We start from the raw sequence: 20,793 nt of genomic DNA, 5'->3' as shown, positions 1-20,793 counted from the left end.
GTCCTGTGCAGCTGACGGCATGCTGAGGTGCTGGCACCATCGTGGGGGCAACATGCCTGTGGTCAGTCTTGGCAGTGCTCAGGGTGTGCAGGAGGAAGTTGATACCAGTGGCTGCACTAGGCTAACTCCAGCCAAAGCTATTTACTGGTACCCCAGGCATGCTGACTATACGCACTGGGATGGGGGTCGCTGCGTTGGGTTTACCCTGCAAATGGCACACATGGCTCCTGTACTAGAAATCTCACAGACAGCTCCCATTTCCCCCATTTCCTGTGGAGAAGCAGAGCCTCAGCTGCAGACAGACTACAAGCACAGACCCTCTGGGCTCCAGGAGAGCCATTCCCCCCAGAGCTGGCAGCAGCCACAAAGATTTGCCCAGTCCCGGCTGCAAGCTCACCTCCCACACATAACCCTAGAGCAGCCTTGCCATGCCCCTGACAACACTGACCTGTTCAACCGGGGAAGAAGTCCCAAAAACTGCCAGATAAAACTGGTAACGCTGAAGTGATCAGCAGTCAATGCCTTTATTAAAACTACACCACTTTTAGATAAACATTTCAGTTTAAATTTCCAAACATATCACTGGCCTACTAACAGGAATGGCGGTGTTGGAATCACCCACACCAGCAGTTCTCATGCTGGACTCCCAGCTCTGTCCCACAGGGGGAAGGCAGCCAGCCAGGCCCCAGCTCAGGCTGCACTTTGCCCCAAGCCAGCTGCCAGCAGCAGCATTAACTGGAATGTGTATGTTACTCTTCAGAGCCAGGTAATTGTTTCTCTTCTGTCAGTGCAATAAATTATGTTTGATGCACTTGTATTTAAGTGGCACAGCTAGCTTATGAGTATCACGGGTCAGAAACCTCTGGGACAACCACGCTAATGGCAGAATAATCTTGGTACAAGAACAAGCTAGTCTCTTTTGCAACTAGTATGAGCCTGCAGGTATAACTGGGATGCATGCTGAGCAGTTTATACTATGCTGTACACCCCTGAACAGACCCTTGAGGCAGCACAATTCACTCTGAGCACTAATGACTAAACCTACAGCACCTGGTACTGTCTGTATAGACTGATGGGTGGCAGGGCCAGATCCTAGTGAGTCAGTGTATGACCCTCTCCCATCTCAGAGCTCTTCAGTGGCATAAACAGCCCCTGTTCTAGCCTCAAGCAGGGCAAGGACATCCCCAGAACCTCTCCCTATGAGAAAGGCTCACTTCCACTTCTGTCTCCTGGATAATGTGCTTCGGCCATGGCTGTCAGAGGGGCTGAGATGTGCTACTGGGAGTGCACAGAAGGGAGGGGAAGGGAGAGATGGGGAGCAACACCCCAGATTTATTTTTGCATCAAGAACTACATACCACTGCCTGCTTTTAACTACAGTGGAACAGCATTGCTACCAGGAACCAGAAAACTTGACCTAAGGAGTTAAAAAGTAGTTGATGGAAAAAAAAACCCAACGAACACCCTTGCCCTTTCCACCAGAAAAGGAAGCACATGGCTGCCTGGGTGGGTACAGGGAAAATGGAAGACATCCATTCCCACAGCCTGGGCACACACTGTTCACGGAAGGGGAGATCAAACAAAAAAGTAATCTCATGCTTTCTGGCTTAAACACCCAAGTTTGCAATTTATATACATATGTCATTTCAATCCTAACAGGAAGTGCATGTGAAGAAGGGGAGGAGGTCCACAGAGCATTGCAAGATGGGAGCAGAAATGATGTTCAGAAGGAAAAGGGTATAGGAAAGATAAAAGGGCACTAACCTTTCCCATTAAATAGATGTTTCAAATGGAAGAACAAAAAAAAAAAAAAGCCTTTCATTTTATTTCCAAATGTGTTCAATTACCCCAACACTTGCAGCACATTGTGACTGAAGAGCTAAATAAAAATACCTCTCACTACCTGGATCTTCCACATATTTGTAATTACAGCCACTTACCAAAAAGGAAAGGCAAAACATTTTCTAGAAAGAGAACACCTCAAACCCAAGCAGGACAACTGTGGTACGGAGATGTGGCAAAAGCCATTCACCTACAAATGAATCTCTACATGATCCAAAACCAGCAGCAATGTTTAAAAGTGAAACAAATATCCTTGGTCATGACACAGTGTCCTAGGAACATCTGTCCTCAGTGGTACCACGTTGGAATGGCCAGACTTTGCTGCGCTGACGTTTTTCATGATTTGGTACTGGCTCATGGGTTGTTATCACCCCTCTATCCGTGTCAAAAAAAGAAGCCAACATCTTCCTCTGCTATCACAGGTGCTGGAGTTGCCAAGGGTACACATCAGGACCGGAGTGGAAATCCCTGACCTTCTCTAATGCCAGGGATGGAAGAATGGCAGACTGACCCACAGGGAGCAGGGAAGAAAAGGAGAGAGAGAAAGGAAGAAAGAAAGGAAAATCTCTGTGCTGACAAGCAGCCATTCTTCACTGATGATGCTCATGTTCAGATTTTCCCAGGAATTCCCTAGGAAAGAAAATGACACAGCAGTGACACTCAGCTCTCCTATACTGGTGCATGCTACACCCTGCAGGTCTTCTCATTCCCCTGGCAAATACTATGGCTCAAGCATTTGCTGCTTGAGCTGCACAGGGGACAGCACTGAGCTTTGCTCTCACACCCATCAGTGGTTCCCACTAGAAGAGCCAAGCTGAAGCAACTGCTCTGCAAAGAGCTCCTCCAGAGTATCCAGCTTACAGCAAAGACATGGCACAGGGAAGTGTTCTCAGATTTCTGTGGCTCCCCTTCCCAAAACCTGCCTTGCAAGGAGGTGGAGAGCTCTGACTCTGTGCTAAGCCAGCCCAAGTATCTCACCCACTCTGGAGGCCAAAGGGCCTCTAGCTGCCCAATACACATCTCTCTTACACACGGGTGCATGTCACCATAAGCCCCAAGCCCCAGCCCCCCCTAAGGCAGGGGTGACCCCGGTCAGCAGGGCTGTTACCGCAGTATTCGAGGTAGCTCTGGACTCCTGTAGATGTACTTGTGCCGGTAGCCGAGGTCTGTGTGGAACGGAACAAACTGCACCTTGTAGTCTCGGAAACTCCGTGATGTTGCAGCGATGTTGTAAAGCTGAATGCAAGGGGAGGCAGGTGAGGGTTGTGTGTTACTCCAAACCTGCATCCCTCTCAGGGTTGGGTTATGGGCCCTGGCTTGAGCAGCTTTGATAGCTCTAGCTTCATTACACTACTGATTTGCCACCTCCAACAGCACAGAATCTGCAGTCCCTTTGGGCTATGTGTTTCTACATACACCTTTCTATCGCTGACTTTTTGCCTGGTTGGGATGTCATTCTATCCATACCCATTCCTCCCACCAGATCAGTTTGCAGAGCCACATGTGTACCTTTTTTCCCAGATGAAATGGTACCACTGGATCATCCTCAGCGTGAAGGATGAGCAGCGAACAGGAAATGTATTTCACACTGTAAAACAGACAATGTCACAAAGGCTTAGAGCAATCCCATCGTTCTCTAACACTAACATGTGCATTTTTAAGAAAACCGTAATGACAAACACATCCTGTGGGTTAAGTGCAATTCAAAACACTTATCTGGGTACCATTCATTTGATCTGTAGAAAATTTACTAATGAAAGGCATCCTCATAAAAACTATTTGCTGCTTATACCAGAGAAAAGTGGCTCAAGACACTGTAAAGCATAATCCCCACCAAGGTCTTCTTTCATTTCACTACTGGAAACTCACAAATGCTCAGACTCTTCAATCAAAGACTCAGTGAAAAGAGATAATGTGATTACAGGCAAGGTGGCTTATGCAAATGCACAGCAAAGAAATCTTCCCAAACCTTTCAGATTCCAATGCTACTATTTAATGTGTAACATGCACTTGAAAAGCATAAATCACATGAACCAAATCTGCATATCCCCGAGTGGTCTCTGTGCTCTCTGTTGCATCTGTCCTTATTAAGAACAATTAAAAAAGAAAGAACTTCACAGTGCAAAGTTGTGCTGCTCTCAGGGCTGTGAGAGTAACTGAAATCACTTCAGCAAGTGTAATGCTGCAACACATTAAAAAAAAAAAAAAAGGCAGTCTGCTGTTTATCCTACTTGATGCTTGCCATAGCTCACTGCAGCCACAGCTGAAACCCCAACAAAGAAGGAACTCACTTCTCATCGTTTGCAAATTTAATTCCACTTGTTGTGATGGGGTCAAGGAAGAACCAGTCAAATCCAGGGAAGTATCTGTATATCTGAGAGGAAAAATGTGCATTAGTGGCAGGCCCCAGCAGGACAGTTAGTTATATGAACAGCAGTAACAGGGCAGTAACAGGGCAGGCCATTGCCATGCTGGTAACATCCCCTGCCTGCTGACTGCGCTCTCTGCAGTGAGATGGCCCATGTTTCCACCAGCATTATTTTTCCTCCACTGTTTCAGGCTCATCTTACCAGCCTGCTCAGGAGTAGGCACTTCAGGTGCTTGCATGGTCAAGGTCTCTAGGAATCATGCAGTACTGCTGGAAACAGTCTTCCTGGAAGAGCTTTAGCCCAGGGCACCTCAGCCAGCCTGGCTGCATCCCACACCTGGAGTGGGTGTCTGCTCAATTTGCTCCCATGCTGGATGGAAGAGGTGGCCACATTAGGGTGAACTCAACAGGGAAACCACATCAGTGCAAAGGATCCACGTGGATGGGGTAGAGACCAAGAGAAGCCCACCTCTGTCATTGCTTTGCTCACACCCAAAGAATAGCCTCCTGCAACAGAGAAGCTACAACACAAAAAGAACGGGCTGTTCACTGCTGAGAGCAGAGTCTATCTTAACCCTCCCTAAATTTCCTGCCCTTTCTGATCCCAGTTTCTGTTTTCTTTCAGCAGGCTCCATACACGGCTCTGGTACTGCTTATTGTACTAGTGTTCCCAGGAGTTGTATTAAGTGTAGCTTATGTTTATTGATATCACCTCCGCCCCACAAGCCATGCAGTTAGCTCAGCTACAGCACTTCTGATGGTTAATTTCTAAGCATACAATTAATTACGTGCCACTAGTGCGAGAGTCACTGTGTACTTGCCACAGAAAAGGGGTGACTTCGTGCCTCCTCCCGTATGTTGGTGAATGGAGATTCCAGTATCAGGGCATCCGGGGGTGTTTCTGAAAAGCCGAAGGCAATGTGCTGAAATGTAGGGGTGCAGATAGCCAACAAGGTCAGGGTCTGCCTTATGAGAGCAGCTGCCACCACAATGCACCAAGAACAGCTTTGTCACAACCCCAAACATATCTGGGACGCCAGCAAGGCCTGTGCTGGGTGGGAAAAGCATCCAGGCACCACACTTACCTCTCTCACAAAGACGCCTCACTAGATTTGTTGCGACCCTGGAAAGAAGAACGAGCATTTAATTGGCACAGGCCCTCTGCAAAGCATCAGGCTCTGTAGATAGTCGGTGCCAAAGGTAAAAGTCAACTGACGTAACATTGACCCTTCACACTATCCAAGGTCTGGTCAGCCAGCCCACAATGACTTGGGTTCCCACCAGCCTCCCATACCCAACTGTCTCAAATGACATCAGGTGCCTGCATTTCAGTAAGCAAACAAGTCCAAGGAAGCAGCACATCATGCAGCCACACTTGGATGGACCTCCTTTCAGGTGGCTCTCAGGCTTCCAGCATATCCATGGCTGTGTGACACAGCCTCTTACTCACAGACCACAAGGGCTGAGCAAGAAAGAGGGGAACGCAGGGGTATAAGCAGAGGGGTGTTGTGTTTTAGGCAGCTGGAGTGCAGAGGCCCAGGGCTACACTGCAAGGAGTTTCCATAGCTAGGTCAGAAAACAGCAAGGTCTCCCCTATGCATCATCCTAATGGGACAGAGATATTTCTAAAGTTGCTGACTCCTCCAAGCACAGCATATTTCACAAACCTTAAACTCCAGAATGGCTGTGGTCACCAGGGAACTCAGCTGAGGACCATGGTCCCAGGACACTCTGATTGCAGTGCACTGGGAAATGCCACAAGCAAGCTCTGACCCAGAAAGGGATCCTGGACTGGGCAAAAAAATTTAGAGGAGGAGCCCAAGGAAAAGTGTTTGCCTTCACTCAAACAAAGCAGGATATTTAGTGTCACAGCAATGAAGACACACTATCCTGAATTACCTCCCTGTCCCTGCAATGCATTTGTTGCACAGCGAGGCAAGTTGTTGTGGGTTCACAGTTATCTGCAGAGCTCAACTCAAAGGTAACTCTTGTGTTTGCTTTCTGCTCCCCCGCAAATCAAAGAGGTAAGAGCGTGTGCTGCTGGCTGAACACAACTCACCTCCAGAGAGCAATGGAAAGGGAGGAAGCACAAAAGGAAAGTTAAAAATATGATGGCAAAGGTACTTGACACTTTGAACTTCCCTGTGCGAGGCATGACCACATAAATGTCATGGGTGGCCAGCAGTGTAGTCACGCAGGCATCTGCACAAGTACTGATTACACACAGCATGTTTACCAGGAGAGGAGGAAAACCTTTTGTAAGGACAAGTCACATGCATTATGTGGCTGGTCTGAGACACTCTTTCAGAGTATCAGAGAAGTCTGATGTTCTGCTCTGAAGGACATGCAGACACAGGTTCACCACAGGAAGAGATCAGTGCAGTCCCACTTTCTCTCTTTCTGCATTCTATTATTCCAAGTGTCTTTTCCAGTGTGACCCTCTGGGCAATGAAGGTTCAAGATCAATTGCTGCACAGTCATTCACTGTAGCCCTTCTCACTCTGTAGAGTACAAAGGGGAAGCTACCCTGCAGAAATTATGCCACAGATGCCAAGCCAAGCCATCCTGGGGATTACAGCAAACAGCACCTTCATCCAAGGTCAGTGTTTAATGTTTTTCAGAAACTGCTCAATTCCACTGAGATTAGACACTTACCCTGTTCCCAGGGAGTGTCCCCATATATAGACAGGGTTGTCTCCACTTCGTGCTTTTATCCAGTCAAAGACATGAAGGGCATCGTAGGTCATTCCCCTCTCTGACGGGCTGCCTATTGAATCACCCCAGCCTGAAACACAAATAGTCCTGCTAAGAATCACAAACTGGTCAGCAAAGCTCCTCCCTTGCAGCCCATCTGTGACTGCAAAGGGACCTGGGGCATAGGCAGTTTCTGTTCATTTCACTGTGCACCTCTACAGTTTGTGGCTGAAAGCCTTAACTGATCTGTAGTCATTTAATCAAGGTAACTGCTGGCTGACAAGGAGTTTTTGTGGATTTAGTCAACAACAAAACCAAGGACTGAATCTCAAACATCGCTACAATGGTGTTGTTGCACGTACCCATCTGCAACAGTCTGGCTTACTAACCTTCCCTGCTTTTGCATGCATGTAACCAATTTGTAAGTAGTCTCTAACAGCACAGGAATTGGATGCCTAGGGCCAAAGCCTAAGCACGTCTCACAAAGCTGTTGCGACATCAGTTTGTCTATGCTGTTCGGTCAGTGCCTTCAAGCAATTTTCCACCCTCCAGAGTGTTTTGGTTCTATCACTATTGCAGCACATCTACACATTGTATGCTAAGCAGCCAGCATCCCACATCCCTTCTGATACCTAATAAGCAGCCACAGAAGCAGCTGCCAGCAGGACTGAAAAACAGGGCAAGCTCCTACAAATAAACCTCTCCCAGATGTCTTTTTGATAAAAATGCAGTGGATTAATTTCTTTCCTGTATCTCCAGTGGCATTACACTGCAGCCACGGCTTAAACACTAAGAAGGTAGAAAAAGAGCAGCAGATGCCTGACTGCTGGTGGCAGAGTTGCGAAACAGTCATGGCTTCTGTTGAGTATGTTATCAATTGTTAGCAAACCATTTACTCTGTCTTATCTCACTCACAGTAATAGCAAGTTCAGTTCCCTGTGTGACCTCATGAAAGTCAACCAGATCATATCCGATGGAATACACCTAGGCAAGCATATTATATTCCACATGTGCACCTGGAGGGTGCCTCACCCTCTGCTCCTTAGCTCTCTAATCAACAAGCCCTGTGCATGAGGACAGACAGGAGCCAGAGTGCACCAAACTGGACATTGGAAAGCAGTGCTACACAAAGGCACTGGAATGAAATTTCTGGAAATTCTTTGGATACCCAAAGAGAGGAAAAAAAGGAGTTAATAACCACATCTAATTAGCTGGCAGCAAGTTTTATAAAAGAACAGTTTCCATGAGATTAAAAAAAAAAAAGACTGAACTCTGTTGATTGTACAGAAACATCTAAAGGTGTTTCATAATAAAAGAAGTCCACATACCTCGGTAGTCAAACGTCACCACATGGTACCCGAGGGAGCTGAGAACCTGGAGGGCAGAGAAACACGCAAAAGCCCATCACAGACTTTCACACCAGCCATGCTCTTGCGTCAGGCCAACGTTATTGACATGTCAACTTACAGCTTTTCAGTGCAGCAGGCACAAAGCTTTCCAAACGCTAATCATCTCAGCCCACTGGTTTTACTCCATTTGTTTCCTGGACCTCATATCATGCTTCCTAAGATGTTGATTCTCCCTTTAACAGCTTTGCCCTTAAGATCTGCAGATATCCTACTGTTTCCCCTACAAAGACTTTCATGTCTTCCAGTGAAACAGTACAACTACCTCAATTATATTACTCAAATTGGCATAAATGTAAGCATAACACATAGAAGCCTATTTCAGAACACTTAAATGTATAGATCCAAAACGTGCAATTGCTCTATTGTGAATAGGTAATCCTAACAAAATCTGTTAAAAGCAAGTAAAAATACTCAATGTTAGATCAACTTACTTGGAAAAAGTGCCTTGGAAAAAACAATGCTAGCATTCCAAGCTACCATTGCTTGATATGAACCTAAGAGCTCTGTGGCAGATAAAAAAAAAAATCAACAAAAAGTCACAAAAGGATTAAAATGCTGTTGCTCTTGTGGTCTATGTATGATACGTGATTAAAAAAAGGCATCTTAGTATTATGCTATTTATATGTAAATATAAAAACAACATTTTATTTCTAATGTAACTGAAATCTTAACAGCCTGAACAATTACTGTTACAAATTCAGATCTAATTACCACAGGGGAAAAAAAGAGGAAAATAAAATAATGTAGAGAAGAGGCGTGTTCAGATAAGTTGGCAACTCAACTCCCTTGCTGAGAGGACTATGATGGTGATGGTTTCTCCCTCTTCCCTGATGTATCCATCCAGGGCTAATTTTCATATATTTTGGACATGCACTGGATGTTTCTCTCTCGTCATTACTAGAAGCACCAGCAAAAATGACAGCGTCCAAGCCTGTTTCATTCTGCTGGAATAAGGACGAATTTGGAGTTTCTGGAGTGGTACATAAAAACATTCCCCTGATTTTGTTTGTAACACTACCTGCGTGAGAACTGTTACTATTCGCATTGAAGTTACTGCTCTCCCATGTAATTATAGAATGCTCAGCAAAAGTAAAACAAACCTGGTTGTTAGGCTACATCTGCTTGGCATGCAACATTCACTACCTTCAGGGTTCACTGCGCAACGAGTTGGACCTGCAGCATTGCAGCTGGGCTAGTGTTTGTTGCAGTTTTCTAAATAACACTCCTAGTGGTACTGGGACTATTGCACTGTGCAAATGAAATGACACCTGTGAGCTGAGCATTACTTCTAAAGGAGTAGTAAAAATATTAGAAGCACCAGCAAAAATGACAGCATCCCAGCCTGTTTCATTCAGCTGAAAAAAGCACAAATTTGGAGTTTCTGGAGTGGTTCCGGCAAGCCCATGTGCGTGTTCACGTATGAGTAACTGACTGAAAAAGACAAACTAAGCAACTTGTCTGGATGTTCTCAGAAGCAAAGAATACCACACTCAGGAACAGAAACTTTGTGTTTCAGTAAACTGTGTTCTCCATATGTGTACATACAGAAACACACTGAGTATTATGAAGCACTGCTACTCTTGTCCCTCAAAATCAGAAACAATTCCTCTGCCTGTCTTGGCCAGCATAAAATGCATTGCAGCATAGGCTGGCTCCCAGAAAAATGACCAAATAGATCACTATACATGGCAGTCTCCTCAACCAATTTTCTGCAATCAGCTCATCCTTTTTTCTTAAAGGAAATATAACCTGCCTCCTTGGGGTTGCCAAACAGTATTTTCTAACCAATCTGAATTTAAAAAAGACTTTGCAGCAGGGGATCTCGTATTGCATTGCAATAAAACTTTATGAGTGCCAACACTGACACAAATTATAAAGAGGAGGAAATGACAGCTAAATCCCCAGGAAAAACATAGACTCAGACCCCTCCAAAATGAGCCAGCAAAAAGAATTACGGTTCTTTTAGAAACAAAATACGAGGCCAAGAAATTGTGTTTGAGAATTTCAGCCAAAAGAGAGTTTAATAAAATACATTACCCCAAAAGTCACTAGACAAAACACTCAAAGCAACTGAGGCTCTTGTTCTCGCATAACAGACCATAGTGCTACATCTGGGAAATTCATTAGGTTTTGTACAAAACCTTCTGCACTGGAGATGGCACCACTCATACAAATGCACTGTGCCATGAGGAAGGAGAAAAACAAGACTGAATGCTCTTAAATGGTATCTTAAATTAGTACACTACGTTAATCAGTCAAATTGTGGCTGCAATTAAATAAAACTTTTGATTTTTCCAATAAACTATGTTGTGAAAGTATTCCTGTCAAAGAACCTGATTAGCTCAGTTGGATCTGGCAGTTAACATCAGCAAATAGAAGACTTTTCAAGTATCTTTGAATATGTGGAAGTGTGCTCACAGCTTACCTTTTCCCATACAGGCTTCCTGTTTAAAGGAGACTGAGAGCCCAAGGTCTGTGCCTGTTGGTAGTGGGCTTTTATGAGCAGTCCTCTCAATTATGTGCACATCTGATGTGTTAATGCAACTGTTTGGACAGCACACACAGCCACTTACCTTGTAAAGCTCCACACGGTGATCCCCTCCTCTGGCAAGAGTGATTCATGAAGAGGAGGGAAAAAAAATGAAAACAAAACAAAACAAACAACCACATGTGAGCATTTAAGTTTACAGAAACATATTTTCCCATTCGCCTCAGGCAATTTAAGACAAACATGCCAAAACCAAGAAACGCCATAACTGCTTCGTCACAGGCTTCAAGGAGACAGCAAGGCTTTGCTGAGCTATGCAGGACATAATTTTGAAGTCAACTTCTCCCTGTAAACCTCGCCTCACAGCAGGAAAAGATGAACTTTTCCACCCAGTCTCCTATCCACCTTTTCCAAAGACTGTAATACATCCGAAAGAGCCTGTCCCTGTTGGCTTTGCAGACCCTGAGCTCTTGCCACCAGTGTTGCCACAGCCAGTAGCCCCTGCTCTCCCAGGTGTGATGCTGGCAGCAGACCTCATGACATTAACCCAATCAGCTGGTCCTTGGATTTTCTCACCTGGCTCCAAACACAGGGAAAGAAGGGACATGTGCAAAAGACTGAGCAGAGAAAAACAGAGTTGAATACTGTAAATAAGTTCAGGAGAAAAATCTGCTTAAAGTTTCAGGGTTTTATATATACAAATTGAAACCTAGACAATAAAATGGAAAGGAATGTGAATGTGCCATTACATACTTTAAAATACATGCACAAAATGAAATGGCTATTCCACATTCAAACTTTAGTCTAGTATTGATATAAGAGTAAATTTACTCTTGCATTTATATGAAACTTCTAAAACATTCACACTATGACTGTTTTGGTCAGTGCAGCCTCTAAATCAAAAAGCCAAATACCTAAGGCAGTCAAAAACACTCAGGGTAAAATGCAATGGTTGCTTGTAGGTAATTTTGAATAATACAAGCCTGAAGAAGATGATCCACTTGCTTGAAAAGTCACCTTTGACATGCACACATTGGTGACTTTTCATGCTTTCCTCAAAGTGTAACAGAGGAATTTTTTCTAAGGGGACCAAGTAAACAAAACATTTTTGCCACAGCCCCAGATCACTCAGGCAAACTAGAAAGCCAAGGTAGTGCCTTTTACTTATGGTTAATGCAGCCTGCACCAGTAAAGCAGCCCAGTAAAGCGACAGAATGTGCAGCATAGAAACACACAGCAACAGATATTAAATCTGAAATAGCAGCGCCAATGCACCTCCAGCTTCTCCAGTACACAGAGTAAAGCGAAATGTGAAATATGTTACTGATTCATAGCTCAGTACTTTATCTCAGTAGCACTTGGGGGAGCCAAGAAGTAAATCTAATCAATACACACACAAGAGAGATACTGGTCCCAAACTGCCACCATTAAGCTGCAGAATAGCTTCCATTAGTGTAATTTGTTACACCCAATAAAGGCAAAAAACCAATTTCAGCAGTATTTGAAAAATAATGCTACAATTTGATTAAACCTTGTAATGCATGGCTAAAACAGAGTTCCTTTACATCATGGAACTTGTTTTTCTGCAACGTTTCTGCTCTTGCAGAGTATCTGTGGGCAGACATCAGCTTCAAAAGAACATGCACTGGCACTCAAAACTCAGAAGGTGGTCGATACTCTTTTGTAAAATGCATATTTGTAAGGAAAAAGACCATGTTCTAATAAACGAACAAAAGCTCTGTAACACATGGAGATGTGGCAGTAAGAACACTGTGCTGAGAAATATCCAAGAAGTTTCACACTGCACTTATGGTTTCTAGCATCCAACAACAAAGTATAGAAAACTATCCTACTACCTTAGCTGATACACAGTCAACTACAAAATTACAAATTTTAGAGATGCTCCTGTTCCAGACAAATGTCCTCTACGTATGCAATAATGAAACAAGATCGGCACACGACCATCCTCTTTCCTTCTGATTTTCCTTCCTCTTAATGTGTTCACTACTAAAATAAACTCACAAAAGGAAGTGGAATGTTTATTTAATGTTTGCAAGTAACATATACAGAAGCACTAATACTATCCCATGTCTCGATTCAGAAACTACTATACTGAAAAGTACTTCTCACTACCTGATTTAGAGAGGGTCACAGCCTCCTGGTTTCTAGCAGAGGATACAAGGTAAATTACAATATCAAATATCTCTGATAACTGCAATAAATCCATATTCAATAAATGTTCTATGAAACGATCCCTCCCCATAAGTACCTTCTTTTAAAAGGAGAGACACCAAACTGATTTTAGATTTTATTTTGGTTTTAATCATAAAATAGTTTGGGTTGGAAGGGACCTTTAAAGGCCATGTAACCCAAACCTCCTACAACAAGCAGGGGGTTTCTTCAACTAGATCAGTTTGCTCAGAACCCCATCCAGCCTGACCTTAAATGCTTCCGGGGATGGGACATCTTCCACGTTTCTGGGCAACCTGTTCCAGCGTTTCACCACTCTCATTGTAAACATTGTTCCTTATATATAATCAAAATCAACCCTCTTTTAGTTTAAACCCACTATCCCTTGTCCTATCGCTATAGGCCCTAAGAAGGTTTTCTCCATCTTTCTTAATGTGCTGAAGGTGTGGCAAACCAGGAAAACACATCACGACACTGTTTTGTGCCTCACCTTGTTCCCGCATTGCCGTGCAAGTAGAGGATTACAGGATGGCTGGAGCCCAAAGCCTCTTCAAACCACAACTGGTCCTTCCCTCGAGCATTCTTCCATAAGGCTGCAGGGACTGTGTGCCTGTATACAAAAGGAAAATTTACATTGTCTGCTGCTACTCAACATTCAAGTGTCTGCCACTTGAATTTTGAGTTTTTCTGATCAACTCATTAACTCAGGATTACACACCTCACACACGCTTTTCATAAAATTGTCATAATTAACTGACAAATGGCCAAATTTAAAAGGCAGTGGCTATAGTTTATTTCTATATTTTCATCTCCATCACCACTGCCTTCAAAACTGAGGTCTGTGTAAGGCATCAAACTTCACAGGCAACCCCAAAGCACAATTACCAAACTTCCTGCTGCTCTGGAGAAATCTCAATTCCTCAGCTTTTATGGCACTTAATTACTTCAATTAACATACTTATACACCATAAACAAGATTCACTGCTAGGTCAGCAGATGTTCAGAATAATCAAAGTCAGCTGGGTTTGGAAAGAATGTTCGGTGAGTAAGAGGCATATCTGACTCTACAGCCAATCTGAGGAAAAGGAAGAGTTCAGGGTACGATGAGAAGATCATGTGCTTTGTTTTCAGACACAAGGTTCTTGAAGGTATAACATTTTAGCTGAAAAAGCTACAATCTAGAAGAGCCAGGAATTTTTAACTCACAGCTGTTCTTCTGTAGATAATGTAGTGTAGTTGGGCAACCTGCTAGAAAGAATTCAACACTGGTGGAACCAAAGAGGAATGACAGACTGAACAGAAGGTTAGATAATTACTCTAGAATACAAATACTAAAAGCAAGTACATGCCCCAAACCATCTCAGTTGTTGAGAAGGGGGCTAGCTTACAGCTACCAGAAGTAACTTAAGTATTCATATGCCTTTCTCCTTGACAGACAGACAAGCTCCCACCTATCACACTATCCTCCCAGATAAAAAGCTCAGAGACAAACTAACACAGGGGGGAAACAATGTAAAAAATCTACTTCCATGCATGCAGTCAGCGGATACTGAGTTCTCAAGGAGGTAAGAAGCCTCAATAACTGTAGGACTCACAAATTCTCCAACTGTTCTACCCCAAGACTCTTGCAAGCCTATGAACAAAGTAGGCTAAGGACTTCGTTTCAGAAGTACACCAAACACAAGACCTACACTGGTATTAAAAAGCAAGGTTCAAAACTTTTCTGAAAACCTCTCAAAAAATCAAGACATAAACTCTGAATTGCCACCACAAGTCGGAAGTTTTGTTTCAATAAAGATACATAGTATACTTGTAAGGGAAATAAAATACTAATCTCAATACTGCAATACAAACTTATTTAACATCTTAAGAGGTGGGATTTTAATTGTCCAAGTGAAGAATGAAACCACTATTTATCAGCCTACCCTGGAAAGACTGAAGTATTCAAGTTTTAACTATGTCTTTCATCAAAATTTACTTATAGGAAAGGAACTGTCTTGATGTAGTAGGATATCACTATCCCATTCAAAAGGTCATACACCCTGTGAAGAGAAAATCTCTGCTTCATTAGAGGACATATCAAAGGTACACACACAACTAAAAACTCCAAATCCTACAGCTTACAGATCAAACATCATTGGCTGTATTAAGGAACACTGCCTTCCCTCCATACCTGACATGATCTTGGGTAACAAGGAGCTAAAATGAATTGTCCTTGCCTGGGACCAGAAAATCATCTTTGTGAGAGAGGAATGACAAGTGAACTCCAACACTGTCACTTGTTTTGTTAAGAGAGTAAACTGTGTGTTCTGCTCTCACCCACTCTCCAAATCTTACATATGTTTTATACACAGAATATTCTTCCTCCTACTCTGAACACTTTGATCCTCTTTTCCTATCTTCCTTCACATCTATTTTGCAAAACAAAATATGAACAGCAGTTGAATGACAAAACGTCTAACTCCTTGTGTCTTGCCTGATATGGAGGTACAATCTCTGTAGTAATGCAGACCTGTAACCTTTATGACTCCAAATTATGAAGTTTCTCTGAATGCACAAGTTGTCCGACCATAATTCATGCATTACTGATCCAAGTTCAGATGAGCTCTAGATATTTGCATACCTTTCAACCTGAATTTGGTCACTTGGCAGATGAAAATACAAACATCCACAAATGAGAGCATGCACAGCAAAAAGACTGGATAGGCAAGACTGAGAACAAAAAGAAGGATAAAGATGCAGGGCATATACTTCACAGAACAGGCTTCCTTACCACACTCCAATGGTTACATCCTCCTCTGGCTGCAGGTAATAATTACAGGTATGGTTTAAACCTTGATCCTGTGGTCTTTTCAAGTCAATGAAATATGGGACCCTCACTGAAACGATAAAAAGGATATGAAACCTTTTAATTTTAATTTTTACCTTTATTTTCTTACTGCTTAACCAAGGCACTGGAGAGTTTTACAAACTGGTCCATGGTGCTGGGAAGATCTTATTCTTTTTGTGTAAAAAGATGCACTGGCTACAACTGTGATTAAAACATAAATAGTAAAGAAAGTAAGGTAAGAAGATACAAGCAACCATCAAAAAACCAAGGAGCAGGCTAAAATTAAGAGAAGGTGGGAGAGACAGACAAAGCCTCCTCTGGTATGTATTTAATCATCTCTGTCCAGTCTGCATCAATGGGATGGGTTAGCTGATTTGGCAAACTTATGATTCAGTTTTTTCCCATAAAATTGAGCTACACTACAGCAGTACCAGGAAGTCTGTCTCCTTGAAACTTAGTGGCATAACAATGAACATACCAAAGCTTTTGTGTTTTTGACATAAAATGCAGCACTGACAATTGTGACAGTCAAATCTCGCTTCACTGTCTAAAAAATCATTAAACTTTACACAAACATGAAAACCGAAGCAGAAGACAGCTGATTACAAATCTGGACCCTCAGACTGCAAATCTATACCTATGCAAGTCTGTTTGCTCATATGCAAAAGCATATGGAAGAGTCCCAGACAAACCATGCATGCCACCAGAGACCTGTTGGGCGACTGTGCTGTCACCACAGAACTCAACAACACTCTCATAAGGGCAGTGGATGCTCCAGGAGGATGGCAAGTTCTGCAGTTGAAGTCTGGACAGGCACACAAGTCACTTCTAGCAGTGCTCTGGGAAAGCTATTCAACTTCTCTGTTGCCTGGATTTTCCCATTTGTGAAGTCTCTTATGACTTTCTTGCTAGATTTTGTATGACGAAGACACGAACAGGAACATACCAGTGTTAGTCATAGGGGCCAGGGAAGTATCTATCTCAAAGCAAGAGAAAAATATAGAGGGACAGGTAATTTTTATGTATGGCACTTATCACTGGCATCTATTCTATACACAGACAAACAGATCATCATCAGAGTCAGACATCCCATGGGGATTTAGCACATCAAGGATGTTTTTAGTGGCAGAGGTATTTGGCATCAATCACAACATATCAAATGACAAAAATCACATGATTTATAAATCATACCGATACACTAAATCTGACCTAGTCTGTATTTATGCTTGTAGAAATCTCATTTTTCTGAAGACCTCTAGGAGACAGCTTGAGATCTCTACCCACATGCCCATGTGTCTCATAACCTAGTGTTGAGGAAACTTTCCTGTCTGACCATTCAGGACCACTCTGGCAATCACACTTCCACCACCCCAGACTTTCACCACTGGGACTAAAGCCCACAGTGGGCAGCTCCAGTGAACCCACAGGTGCCTTGTTTAACTCTCACCTCACTGCCAGATGAGTCCTCCTCACCACTTCAGCCCCGGGTTTCTTGTAGCAGAGTCCCACATGTCTGGTTCCTCAAAGTAATTTAACTGTGGTGACACCATAACACCTTGAGCTGGTGTACCCAGGGAGGGACACCCAAAAAACGAATCCCCAGGATACTGTACCTTCACAGTCTGTACACTTGCTCCAGTGGTGATATTTGGTCTGGGGTCTTCTCATTCATTGGCTCCTGCAGAGTCTCTTGGTGACCAGCCACCCCCTGGCAGGCACCATAGGTCTCTGTGCCCTTTGTCAGGCAAAGGGTCAACACCAGGTCATGGCCACTTGCTGGGGGCTCCTGACATTTCCCCCCACCCAGGGCATAACCAGCTACCTGCTTACACACTAGCTACCTGACAAGGTGTGTTCCTCCGCAGTGGAACAAATCCAGACATTGGTTTGTTGGTAACAGTGGGAGCACAGCTACCAATTCATCTTTAGTACCTCAACAAATGGAAGCACTTTTTGCTGAAGCTCTGTGATACTGTTTTGGAAGCAAATCCCGAACTACACAGGAGGAGAAAAAAGATGGTTGAAGAGTAGTGATTTACACTCAAGAGATTAAAATATGACAGGCCAAACCCTACACCACTCCTCTGAAGGAGAAACATCATTCTCCAATGCAGAAGAATTACTCAATATGTCAAGGTATTTCTAATGCATGTGTTAGAATGCATTAACTTTGTATTAAGGCAAATAGTTTTTCATGGGACTATTGTCACAAATAAAAGGAACAGGACCAACACTGCACTAGTACTTGCACTGCTAGAAAGAGTTATAGGACAATTGTTTCAGTCACTTGGGAACGAATAGAGGCAGGAACTTCAGGGAGATCTAACAAAGCCCTGCAAGAGCAAATTAAAATCATCATTGAAACCTGCATTATTCAGGTTACCTAGCTGTCAGTTCTGACCATCAAGGCACAGGAGCTGGCCCACACGTGTGCACACTTCACAGCAATCATGACCCAAGGTGTTAGATTATACAAAGCATGCACTCAAAATGACACAAATTATACAAAAACAATGTATCTATAGTTAGTCCTTCTAGCTACTACAGTCAAAGGAAGATATTTTTCAAAATTCCGTTACAACATAACTCAGGTTTAAAGACAGATTTAGGTTGCAAAGTAGTATCTCTCATACAGCAATGTTCCATCATTGTCCACCCTGTAGATGCTTAGGCCTGTCTCCGTGACCTGGGAACTGAGCCAGCTCGCCAGACCCACTATAGCCTTTGAATTTGGTTAAATTAGTGGTAAACAGACATAAGGAAAACATGCAATCTGACTGCATCAACAGACCTCTTCTGTTTCAATCAGAATATTTTCTTAAAATGCTTCCAGGTGAAGACTCACTGCCTGGAAAACAATTCACTGGATTTCATTTCATTTGCTTGCTATCTATTCATGCAACTTTGTTGAACCCTTCAGAAACATGCATCTGACATATTGCACAGTTTTCCTGAAGGATACCCTTTTGGCTGGAAAGTTGGCTTCAGTTTGATCACTATATTTATACAAAGACATGCTACAGCAACCACCAGGGCCACTGAGTATGCTTTCCAAACCGCAGCCTGGAAATCTTACAACTTGTGAAAGTTCATGTCCTTCCCAAGTTGTACATATACAGGGTGAAAGTGAAGGCAGACAAATGGAAGACAGACACTTCTCCCCTTCTCCCCTCACCCACCTCAGTAGACCGAGTCACTTACCAAAGTTTAGGAAGACCAGCTTTGCCTGAATAGCAGGGCAAAGTTTTACTAGAAATGGGATGGCTATGTACATTCCCAGCAACCAGATTATTAACTTCCGCAATCGAAACCATAATCCGTATCGCCTGTATAAAAGAAAAAAAAAAAAAAAAAAGAGAGGAAAACAGGTCTGAATATAGTAGGAATTTTATGGAGTAATTTTGACAATTATCTGTGTGCTTGGTGTATTTGAAAATCTGGTCATTTACTCTTTAAACAAAACCTAATTTTAAATAGTTTATGTAGCCTCAGTTGTTTGAGACAAGCAGAAGTAACCAAACTACCAGCTGACGATATGCAGCTTAGAAAAAGGGAACAGAAACTCTGTACTGGTTATATTTTAAAGGACTCTGTAACAAGAGCTTTTTTTTTTTTTCCTGCTCTTTTAACAGATTTCAGGATCTCTAGAACGCATATCACATGACTGTTTCCAAAATGTAGCTTGATTGTGCTTCCCATTTAAATCACTATCAGCAAGATTTTGTTCAGTTCGATTATCACATATTTTGAGGAACTACGTGCAGTAAGACTGATAAAACTACACATGATTTCATCTATGGACTGGAGCAGACATTCTGCCTTGTCTAGCTAAAAGGGTTTGTACCTCTCAAAGTCCTGAAAAGCAAACCTTTCTAAGTTATAGAACATAATAAATTTCATAATCCACAGCATTATTCTCTATGAGTCCAGAATAAGTTTAGAACAATTGCCCAAAACTTTATTTTCTCTTGAGCTGGGAAAAATAAGCTACCAAAACCAACCAAACAAACAAAAATATCCTTCCCCCTGGAAAAAACAAACAAACAAACAAACAAACAAACAAACAAACCTCACAAACCAACATCGAAAAAAGAAAAAAAACAAACAAAAAAATCAAGTATCACACAGTAGCTAGTAAAGCAATATATCTTAGAATACACTTTATTGCCTCAGAATAACTATCAAATACATACTCATATGTCTATAAATGCACATACGTATACACAAAGGTATACTTGTAATGGTCTAGTGGACTAGCACTTCACATGCAGAAACATTGAGGCTCTCAACTACCCTTGCGATGAAGAACTAAAATTGATGTAAAGCCTTCAGGCAACACAATTTCTTTTGCTTTTCAGCAGACAGTCTTGAGCAAGAATGATGTTCCATGCAGTGGGCAACCAGTTCTCAGTATCAGGAACTGCTGGCAGCTGAATTTGCTCCACACTAGTGCTAAGAGGGTTTGTATGCTGTCAGCTGGTTAAAACTGTCAAATAGAGAGCCTAAAGACCTCATTTTTATACATTTTTACAAGAAATGTGAGCCTACAGAAAGAACTGGGATGGAAACAGTTTAATCATGCACCAACATTTTCAAAATCTCTATAGCTTTTGTAGTCCTAGGCTAAAGCCAAGACTCTCGGGAACAGGTTTCCAGCACAGCAAAAAAGAAGACATTCCAATCTCTCCCACCCAGCTAAGTTTTTGGCATGATTGCTAGGGTACTCACAGGGAATAGGCTGTCCTCTCATTCATCCAAAACCTGCCTCCATCACATTACTATCTGCCTACAAGTATTCTGTCTGCCTCTTCTCACTCAGGAACCACATTCTGGACTTCAGAAACATCTACTATCAAAACTGAGACCCTTCTCTTGACAAGCTAAAGCAACTGCAATTCTCCAAGAGGGGAAAAAAAATTTATTACTAAGATGCTGTCAACCAGCTGTGGCTGCAACAAGTGCACATTGAGAA

General features: G+C 42.8%; 1 protein-coding gene across 1 annotated transcript in view; it reads right to left on the bottom strand.

The window, feature by feature from the left end:
* Positions 1 to 494: 494 nt before the first annotated feature.
* Positions 495 to 20,793, bottom strand: part of ABHD12 (abhydrolase domain containing 12, lysophospholipase) — a 37,688-nt gene continuing 17,389 nt past the window's right edge. Inside the window, exons 2-13 of the mRNA XM_051792651.1 lie at positions 19,023 to 19,147; positions 15,765 to 15,870; positions 13,482 to 13,601; positions 10,887 to 10,917; positions 8,233 to 8,278; positions 6,866 to 6,995; positions 5,296 to 5,333; positions 5,032 to 5,111; positions 4,134 to 4,216; positions 3,352 to 3,430; positions 2,951 to 3,078; positions 495 to 2,472 (exon numbers count right to left, since the gene is read on the bottom strand). Of these exons, the coding sequence (XP_051648611.1) occupies positions 2,433 to 2,472; positions 2,951 to 3,078; positions 3,352 to 3,430; positions 4,134 to 4,216; positions 5,032 to 5,111; positions 5,296 to 5,333; positions 6,866 to 6,995; positions 8,233 to 8,278; positions 10,887 to 10,917; positions 13,482 to 13,601; positions 15,765 to 15,870; positions 19,023 to 19,147 (1,006 nt within the window). The 3' untranslated portion in view covers positions 495 to 2,432. The remainder of the gene's footprint in view (positions 2,473 to 2,950; positions 3,079 to 3,351; positions 3,431 to 4,133; positions 4,217 to 5,031; positions 5,112 to 5,295; positions 5,334 to 6,865; positions 6,996 to 8,232; positions 8,279 to 10,886; positions 10,918 to 13,481; positions 13,602 to 15,764; positions 15,871 to 19,022; positions 19,148 to 20,793) is intronic.

This window comes from Manacus candei, unplaced genomic scaffold (assembly GCF_025592945.1).
Source record: "Manacus candei isolate 608988 ecotype Guabito, Panama unplaced genomic scaffold, ASM2559294v1 h1tg000035l, whole genome shotgun sequence".
In the NCBI taxonomy this organism is placed as follows: domain Eukaryota; kingdom Metazoa; phylum Chordata; class Aves; order Passeriformes; family Pipridae; genus Manacus; species Manacus candei.
Note: the sequence above shows the minus strand (reverse complement) of the source record. Positions and strands in the feature narration are given on the sequence as shown.